This window comes from Lipotes vexillifer, unplaced genomic scaffold, assembly GCF_000442215.2.
Source record: "Lipotes vexillifer unplaced genomic scaffold, Lipotes_vexillifer_v1.1 scaffold835, whole genome shotgun sequence".
Taxonomy (NCBI): Eukaryota; Metazoa; Chordata; class Mammalia; order Artiodactyla; family Lipotidae; genus Lipotes; species Lipotes vexillifer.
Window position 1 is genome coordinate 2,056,749 of NW_006774135.1, and position 9,511 is coordinate 2,066,259.

General features: G+C 62.0%; 1 protein-coding gene across 1 annotated transcript in view; it reads right to left on the minus strand.

The window, feature by feature from the left end:
- Positions 1-2,966: 2,966 nt before the first annotated feature.
- The window catches only part of MEGF6 (multiple EGF like domains 6), a 102,683-nt gene continuing 96,138 nt past the window's right edge, over positions 2,967-9,511 (minus strand). The window contains exons 28-38 of the mRNA XM_007448979.1: positions 9,148-9,276; positions 8,849-8,980; positions 8,614-8,742; positions 7,947-8,075; positions 6,863-6,991; positions 6,452-6,580; positions 6,090-6,218; positions 5,875-6,003; positions 5,139-5,267; positions 3,703-3,750; positions 2,967-3,196 (exon numbers count right to left, since the gene is read on the minus strand). Of these exons, the coding sequence (XP_007449041.1) occupies positions 2,967-3,196; positions 3,703-3,750; positions 5,139-5,267; positions 5,875-6,003; positions 6,090-6,218; positions 6,452-6,580; positions 6,863-6,991; positions 7,947-8,075; positions 8,614-8,742; positions 8,849-8,980; positions 9,148-9,276 (1,442 nt within the window). The remainder of the gene's footprint in view (positions 3,197-3,702; positions 3,751-5,138; positions 5,268-5,874; positions 6,004-6,089; positions 6,219-6,451; positions 6,581-6,862; positions 6,992-7,946; positions 8,076-8,613; positions 8,743-8,848; positions 8,981-9,147; positions 9,277-9,511) is intronic.

Consider the following 9,511-nt stretch of genomic DNA (forward strand, 5'->3'; position numbering starts at 1 on the left):
TCCCTGCTCAACTAGTACATCCTTAGCACACGACCATTGCCAAGAAAGCACCTTTCTGTACCCAGTTTCCCAAGAACTTACATCCGAAAGAGAGCTGAACTTTATCGAATGCTGTTTCTACTTCTAGCAAGACCATCGTGATTTTTCGTGTCACCCAAACACATGGACACTTTCTGATGTTAAACTGTCCTCTCATTTTAATCAGGTCCAAGTCCCATTGGATCAAGTGGGTTTTTTCTAAATATTTTTGAGACGCTGGTATATTTTACTCAGGCTTTCTGCATACATGTTGTGAGTCTGTAATTTTCTTTTCTCGTACTGCCCTCACCTGGTTGTAGAACCCAGTTGGGACTGGCCTCCTGAAATGAGTCGCGTTTCCTCTATTTAATGTTTCTGGAACATCTCACATCAGCCAAGTTCCTGTGTCTCAGAAGTCTGGCCCAGCCCCCTTTACCGACACCTGTCCCAGGTGTTCCTGGTGACAGAGGGGGAGGCAGAGCTGTGACTACTGTTTGCATTTACTTGTTACTAGTTTATTCACATTTTTAATTTCTACTTACACTGATCCTGGCATTTTATACTTTCCCAAAACATATCCATTTTTCTAAGTGTTCAAAGTTACTAGTACGTAGTTGTTCCTAATATTCTCTTTTATGTCTTATTCTCTGTGTCTGTAGTTAACCCTCCCATCTTCTGTATTTTTTTTCTTGCTTCATGTTTAAAAAAATCATCAATCTTGTTAGAATATTCTTCTTTATTACTCTTCAAAGACGGAATTTTAGGTTTGTTAAATGTTCCGTTATTCTCCATTCGCGGAGTGTGAAGTTCATAGACTTAAACATACATGTGTACATATGTGAATAGAAATAAGTGAATATAGGCACAGGTGTACACAGCATGTGTGTAAAGATGATTAAAACGTTATCATTGCTGTGTCTTGCTTTTGTATTGGCTTTTATAAATAGCATATTAAAATCACCAGTTTAATCATTTCCGCCTGTTACACCCACCACAGCTTTACGAATCTGAGCCTCGACTGCCAGTGCATGTATGTGTGTATATTTACATACAGTCACATACGATGCTTTTCACCCTGAAATAACAAAACTCACGGCCCGGCTTTCTTTCTGTTTACTTTGTACGCTTATGCGTCTGTCCTTCCAGGTATGTCTTTCGTAAATAAAAGGCTGTTGAGGCATGTTTAATGTAGTCTAGGGATCTGATTTTTGATCATCTGTAACAATTTCAATCAGGCTTTAATCTACTTTCTTATTCTGCTTGACTCTTCCTTCCCTCCTGCCTTCCACTGGAGAGGTGAAATTCCCTCCCATTTGAAAGTTAAACATCCTGCCAGCACTTTTGCAGAGGTCACAGTTTCTTATTCAGCTCCACCTGCACTAGGGTTTGGCTTCCTTTTATCAGTGTCTTTCTCTTCCCCACCTGCCTCAGCTCCCACCTCACCTGGCTTCCGTAGTGATTGTTTTGATTCTCTTAACCACTAGGTCATATGGGAAATGCAGTGACCACCTCACACTCTCCCTTCTTGCTGGGAAACTTCTCTGAGTGTATTTTCATGTCTGGTTCTCGCGCGGTGCCCACCGAGGCCCTGGACGCCTGAGAATAAACATCCACTTTGCTTCTCAATGACAGTTTAGCAGGACACATGATTCAAGGCCATGAAATTCAAATTTCGACATCTCTTCAACATTTTGAAATCAACATCACCATCTTCTCGCTTTCAGTGTTTCTGCTGTGGAGTCAGATGTCACTCTTGACTCCTGTTTGTTTTTTCTGGGCATTGTAGCATTTCTCCTTGCCACTACTATTCTTTAAATTCTTTGGACTAGGGCTTTTTTATTTTGTTTTATTTGCACTTTGAGTGCTTTCCATCCGAGATCATCCAGCTTTGGACCTGAGAACTCGCTGCTTTGTGTCAATGGGTTTTACCTTCTTTTTCTAGGACTTCAGACACACGGGTGTTAACACTTCCCTTGCCCATTTCTACCGATCTTTTTTTTGTATCTTCTCTCTCTCAGCCTCCACGCTGCCTCCCGGGAGTGTCCTGAGCTGGAGAACCCACTATTCAGCCTGATTCCTGCCACCCTCCCTCCGACTGCAGTGCCCACGCGCTCCCGCTCCGTCCTGCCGCTGGTCCTTCTTGGCCTCTGCTTCTTCCTGCGTCCCGTTACCACCACCATCCCCAACCCCTTCCAGGTATGGACTATATTCATGTACCTCAGAGTCTTAACACGGTGGCCCATTAATTCGGGTTTCCTCTGCTGCTGGCTGTTCACTAGTTGTCTAAGGGGACAGGGCTTTCTAGAACCCACCCTATTTTGCCCCATGAGATCCTTCGCCCTTGGAGGCATCAGCTACCTGGGCTGGTGCTGGAGGGGAGTGGGGAGGGGGCTACAGCCCAGACCTAAGTGTCCGGCGTGACAATCTGGGTCCAGCCCTCTCCATTGGCTCTACCCTGAAGATAGGGCCGGGGTGGGAGTAGGGGGGCACCCAGGCTGCCCCCAACAGCACCCCTTCCCTCCTCCCCTCGGGGCCATGCTTCCCCCATGCAGGCTCTAGGACTCAGCGCTTCCTTGGTCATAGGGCACCACGCCCCTCTAGAGCACCAGGAACTGGGATAAAGCCCGACTTTGCTCGTGTGGTGCCCCTGTCCCCAGAGGGGCACAGGGGCCAAACGGGCCTCTCTGGTCAGGCGCATCCATGGCCCACACAAAGCAGTGAACACACAGGCCTCGAGGAAGTGGCTGCTCCTTTCTTAACTTAGTGGGTTTCACATGGTACAAAGCGCCCACCCAGAAGCCCCTCAGGGCCCCGCAGTCCCGAGTCAGGGCTTCCCGGGCTGGGCAGGAGGCGGGCAGCCCTCCAGCGCCCAGGGGTGCAGTGGACATGTCTGGCTGCCCATAAATACCTTTCCATAAATACGGCCCAGCTGTTTCCAGGTAAACAGGCTAAGCTGCAGCAGTCCCCGGGCCTAGCACCGGAGGAACCTGCTCCGAGGGCAGGGGCCCCGCCCGCACCTGCGCCCGCACCTGCCCGCAGTCCCGCCCCAGGGCGCTGGCCAGGGGCCTCCTCCACACTGTGGCCCCGCGCCGGTGCCCCGGTGCTTCAGAGCGCGGCCGGGCAGGGCCTCCCTCCTCGTGGCCAGACGATCCTTGCAACTGCATAACTGTCCCCAGGCCTCAGAGACAAGGGCGGGGCAGGAGTCCCGGCCCCCGGCGTCCCTCCTCAGTGGTCCCCAAGGCCCCTGGGTCCTCTCCGCGGCCCCTGGGGGACAGGCCTCGGCAGGCGCTGCCCCTGAGTTACTGCTTCTCTGCGCTGCTGCTGCTGAGCCCAGGGCGGTGGGAGGCTGACTGTGAAGCCGCTGAAGGGGCAGGAGACAAGCGGGTCAGCCCCGGGGCAGGTGCAGACTCTCCACGTGTTCAGAGCTCTGGGCTCAGGACTCCCCTCCTGTCCTTCCAGCCCCAGCCCGACAGAGGCGGGCAGCCCGGCCGCTCCTCCCCAGCTGCCCCCAACGCCTCATCTCTGCGGTCCAGATTCTGGAATGCCCGCCACCCAGTGGGGCCCAGATCACACGCAAGTGCCCGATTCTCACCCCTCCTCTGGCCTCAGTCTGCTGGTAACGAACACGCGATGCCACCAAATGCCACCCTCTTGGCAAAGTGGGGATGCCCCCGGCCCCCTTACCTGGGTCCGAGGCTGTGGATGGGGTCTCGGGAAACTGGGAGGGCCCACCTGAAGGCAGACAGACACGCTACTGCCCCACCCTTTGGTGCAACAGAAACGGGGCAGCGAGGCCTGCAGGGACCCCCACTCCCACCCTGCACGGCCTCTCCCCGCCTCACTCCTATGCAAATGACGGGGCTCTCCCACTCCCCAGAGGCAAGTCCCCAGCCCTGCCTGCTGGAAGAGGGGCCGGGAGGTGGGACTTCGGGCTGGATGGGGAGAGACCAAGCAGGGTCCACTCCAGGACAGGGGGCAGCGAGGCCCTGCCTGTCTCCTTCCCAGCAGGGCTCTGCTCAAGCAGATGGGGCCTCAGGCAGGTGATCCCCCAGCTCCTGACCCTCGCTGAAGGTCAAGGCGGCCCAGGACGCCGGCGGCGCAGTACCACACCTGAGCACCAGGTGCCGCCGTGGACAGCGTTCATCCCAGCACCAGCCCCCCCACCCCCCACCCCGGGTTCTGCCTCCACCTGCCCCACCCCACCCCTCTGCAGGAGGTGGGATCCCTCCCCTAAAGGTGCTTAACAGTTTGGGGCCAGAGCTGCCTCGACGAGGCTCAAAAAGATGCACAGACAATATGGGGACCATGTCTGGGGTCCCCAAGCCAAGGAGCCCAGGCTGGAATCCCCGCTCACAGCCTGGCTCCCCCTTCACCCCATCTCAGGGTCTGCGTGGCACAGGCCCCAAGCCAGCCTCTGGTCTCGCTTGGCAGACACGACCTCTTGGTGCTGCCTCTTCCCAGGAGCAGGCTGGGCCTGGGGGAGGTGACCAGGACACCAGAGGGGCACAGCTGGCCAGAGGGGCAGGGCACCCCGAGCTCTGCCTGCAGACAGCACATTCCCCCAGAGGCTCGGGGGGCTGAGAGGCCACGGTGCCATCACGGCACCTTCCCCGACCCTGCCCGTGGGTGCAAACAAGAACACGAATGCAGTGGAGCACAGGCGTGACGTGAAGCGCACGTGTGCATGGGAGCACACACAGGCGCTGGCACGCACACACTGGGACACACGCAGGTGCTAGAGTGCACAGACCGGAGCACACGCCTGTGGTGCTGCACACACATGCACGGGCGCACCGTCGTGCCCTGGTTCACACACACGCAGGGCGAGGAAGGGGTGGGGCGGTGGGCTGTGTCTGCGCCCACCCACGCTGGATCGCCCAGCCCTGCCCGTGGGGTCTCCACCCTCTGCAGTTTAAGCCCACCCCAGCCACTGTCTGGGCCTGGAGTCAGCAGGGCACTGCTGGCTGGCCCACGGCAGAGTCCGGCCCCGTGGTCCAAGGGCTGGAAGGTTCACACTTGGCCCGTCAGAGGCCTGCAGATACCACGGATGCCGTGCTGGGTTGGTGACCTTTGGCCCAGCCAGCAGAGAGTCGTCCCTCTCTACCCCGAGCCTGACTCACCCTGCTGGCACATGGGCCCCATGTAGCCGTCCACGCAGTGGCACTGCCCGCTGACCGCGTCACAGTCAGCCCCAGCCCCGCAGGAGCAGCGCCAGGAACAGCCTGGCCCGAAGAAGCCATTTCTGCAGCCTGAGGTGGGAGAGACGGGCCTGAGCGCCACTGCCATCTGCCTGCGCCCGGGACCCCAGGCTTCGGGCCACCCCGTGGGGGATGTGCGGGAGCAAGGACCTCGGGCCTCAGCTTCCCTGTCCTGCAGGAGCTCTCACAAGGGAAAGCGCCAGGCACCAGGCACCGGCCCAGAATCACTGCCCCGCCTTCCCGCCCAGCCCCCCGCTGGCAAAGGGGAGCTGGCGGTCAGGGATGCTCCTTCCAGGGCAAGACGGCCAAGAGCCACAAGGACGTGTGTGGAGCCCCTACAGGGCCGGCGCCTCCTCCCGGGCACGTCTGGGAGGCTGGCACGTTTCCTTCCCACCTAACTGGGGCCTCTTTCTAGGACTGCAGCCCATGCCCAAGGAAGAAGCCGGAGAGGCTAGCCGGGGACTCAGGTGGGGGCCGGAGAGTGAGACTAGCCTTGACAACCCCAAGCAGGAGCTCCGTGCTGGGGCCCCTGCAGAGGGGCAGGGTGGGCACGGTGCCCAGGCCACAACGTGGCACAGGTGGGGCTCCGTCAACACGGTCAACACCACTGACAGAGACCCGCACCCATGCCCCCCACCAAGCGGGACCCCAGACTCACCCAGGTCACAGGTGGCCCCCGTGAGCCCCGGGGGGCATAGGCAGTGGCCGGTGACGGGGTCGCAGGGCACCCCATCCTCGCAGTCACACTGCTGGCTGCAGCCTTCTCCAAATGAGCCTGGCTCACACCCTGGTGGGGGCAGTGGGCTTAGCATCACCTGTCCCGTACCCGGGGTGAGGGGCCGGATGGAGAACGTGGGCGCACGGACCACTCACCCTTCTCGCAGAACTGGCCACGGAAGCCGGCAGGGCAGAGGCACCTGCCACTGACGGGGTCGCAGGGGGCGCTGTGCTGACACTCGCACGTCCCCTGGCAGCCAGCCCCGTGGAAGCCAGCGGGACAGGCTGAGGGAGACCCGGGTTGGAGGTCCTGACTCAGTTTGCCCAGAGTGAGCAAAGGACCGGGTCAGGGGCCCGGCTCCCCCGTCCTCCCACCCAGGCCTGGCCCTGAGCCGGGACCTCTGGCCTGGGAGCCCCACCGAAGCTGGGGTCAGGCCTCATCTCATCGGGCCCCTGCGGGGAGTGACACGGAAAGCGGAGGAGCGGACGCCGGGGCAGGGGCCGACCCCACGACTCACGGTGCTCACAGGCCTGGCCGTAGAAGCCGGGGCCGCAGTGGCAGGCGCCTGACGAGGGCTCACAGGTGCCGTGGTTGCGGCAGGAGCATTCCAGGCGGCAGGCGGCACCGTAGCGCCCAGCGGGGCAGGCTGGGGAGAGGGCCGGCGGGTCAGCCTCCTGCCACGGGAGAGCAGGGGGCACGGGGCTGGCCCCTGGGCACTAGCCTGATCTGCGGGATCCTGGCAGCCTCGCCCGGCCCAACAGCAGCCTGCGGCCCCCGCAAATGCCCTCGAGCTACGGCCCCCCTCGGGAGCCTAGGGCCCCCCACCCCGCCAACCACCACACCGGGTATGGCCTCGCTACCCTGCAGGCACCACCCCTGCAGCTCACACGGTGATGTGGCCCCCAGGTTGTCCCGGACAGACACTCACCCAGCTCGCAGTGCAGCCCAGTCCAGCCCAGGCCGCAGGAGCAGTTGCCGCTGGCGGCGTGGCACAGGCCCCCGTTCCTGCAGGAGCACACGTGCTCACAGTTCACACCAAACCGGTTCTGGGGGCAACCTGGGGACAGTCGGGCGCTGCTCAGAGCTCTGGCCCAGGGACGCATCCCCCCAGATCTGACAGTCATTCAACAAACACTCCCCGGGCCTCTCAGAGCCAGTCCCTGTGCCCTGGGCACACACGTGCCAAGAAACAACACCAACCACATCCTGCCCGTTCATCCATCCTCCGCAGATGCCAGGCCTCATCAGTGCTGAGGATAACACAGGACGAAAGGGACCAGGGCCCTCCAGGGGCTGTGAGTGCCTGCCCAGCTGGCGGGAGGGGGTTAGGGAAGTCTTCCTGGAGGCGGTAGCGCAGAGGAGGCTGGGCAACCCTGCACTCCAGGTGGCCCCTGTTCACACGCTGATTGACCCATGGCTACCGTCCTTCCCTGCGGGCCTAGGGGAGTGTGACCGGCCCCTTGACGAGGACCAGAGGGCGGCAGGGGGCTCAGACCTACCAGGGTGCGGGACCAGGCCAAGCAGGGCCTTGAGGACCATGCATGCCATCGTAGGCATGAGCCCCCACCACAGTCCCCAGGGACCGCCCCAGCTCCCCACCATGGGCTGGGCTCCAGGCTCCGGTAGAAAGGCCAGAGGGACCCCATCCCAAGAGGACACCAGCCAGAAGGCCGGCTCCGTCCTCAGATGCAACAGCCGCCTGACCCCTCCTGCTGGGGGGGCTCTGGGTCAGAACGGGCTCATCCCCCACTGGCCACAGGGAGCTGGACAGGTCAGTGGATGGCCTGAGCCTTGGAGTCGCAGGTCAAGACAAGACATGGGATGCTATTGGATGACCTGAGTGGGCGCCGCTGTCAACACAAGCTAGACCCTCACTTCTTATCCTCAGGGCACTTGGGGGATTAACGGTGGGGACCCAGTGACCCCAGGGCTTCACCCCATCACCGTCCCCCCAAGGCTGAGGGAGTGACACCCGTGAAGCACCCAAGGCAGCAGGGGGAGCAGGCTCTCACCGTGCTCACAGTGGATGCCGGTCCTCCCGGCAGGGCAGGAACAGGTGCCGGTCACGGGGTCACAGGCCGCCCCCTGCCCACACCTGCACACGTGGGCACAGTAGGGGCCAAAGCGGCCGTGTGGACAGGCTGCCAGGAGGAAATGGGAGGGTGGCCACTCCAGGCTGGATTCCCCCTCTCTCTGCCGTGTCAACCCAGGACAGGGCAGGATGGGTCGGGGAGGGCGGGGTGGGGAGACTCCCGTGTCTGCCCAGATGCAGCGAGGCTGCCTGCTGCCACGCCCCCTGCCCGCTGGCTCTGCTGGGGGCCGGCACTGACTCACGGCGGCCCCCGCCCACCCCGCCAGCCCAGCCAGGATTCCAGATGATTGGAAAGGCCCCACCTGGCTCAGGCAAAGGCCCTTCTCTCGGCAGCATGCCCAGCTGGCCTCTGCACGGCCCCTGGTGGACATGGCCTGAGCCAGGGGCACAGCACACGGCCAGGCAGAGCTGGCCGGCAGGGATGCTTTGGTCACGCAGAACCCCCAGCTTAGCCCAGCCTGCAGCCAGGCCCCGGGGGGCGGGCCCAAGAAGGGGGGTGGTCAGGGGCTGTCCTTCCCGCAGGCTGGCTAACCCTAACCACCGAGGTGCAGGGAGGAGCTGCCCCTGCCCTCACCCTGGCCACTCACCGAGGCTGCAGTCGGTTCCGAGGAAACCAGAGGGGCAGTGGCAGGCCCCTGTGGCCGCGTCACAGGAGCCCCCGTTGAGACACCCGCACAGCTGCTCACAGTCGGGCCCAAACCGCCCGGGCGGGCACCCTGCAGGGGGAGGGGCCAGCTGCCAGGGGCCAGGGGGGCTCACAAAGCCCCCGAACTCCCACGTTATCCTTCCCGAGGGCCCAGCGGGCAGCATGGGCACACTCACGTTGCTGGCAGCCGGCACCGTGGTAGCCAGCGGCACACACACAGGCCCCCGAGGCAGGGTGGCAGGCCTGGTCCTCGCCGGGGCACTGGCACTTCTGCCCACAGCTCTCCCCAAAGGCACCGGGCGGGCAGGCTGGGGTGAGGAGGCAGGAGGTCAGGGCTGGCCCTGCCTAGAGCAGGCATCCTCCCAGGAGTCGCCTCCCGGACCCCTCCTGTGGGTAGAGGTTTGGGGCCCAGCACAGGGGCACGTGTGGCCTGAGCCACCCACTGCCCCAGGGCCCGCCCAGGTTGGTCACCTACCCTGCTCACAGCCGGGCCCAGTGAAGCCTGGGGGACAGTGACACTCCCCAGTGACGTGGTGGCAGGCAACGCCGGGTGAGCACTGGCAGCGCTGGGCACAGGCCTCTCCAAACCAGCTGGGCGGGCAGGCTGCAGGGAGGCATGGGCCCGAAGGGGTCACCGTGTGAAGGGCCCAACCCCACCCGGAGCGCCAGCGGAGCTGGGGGCTCGCCATTCTCACACCGCAAGCCCCTCAGTCCCGGCGGGCAGAGGCACGCCCTGGTGACGCGGTGGCAGGCGGCCCCCCGCCGGCAGGCACAGTTCTCACAGCGAATCCCAAACGCGCCCTTGGGACAGGCTGTGGGGAAAGAGGCAGGCGGGCGGG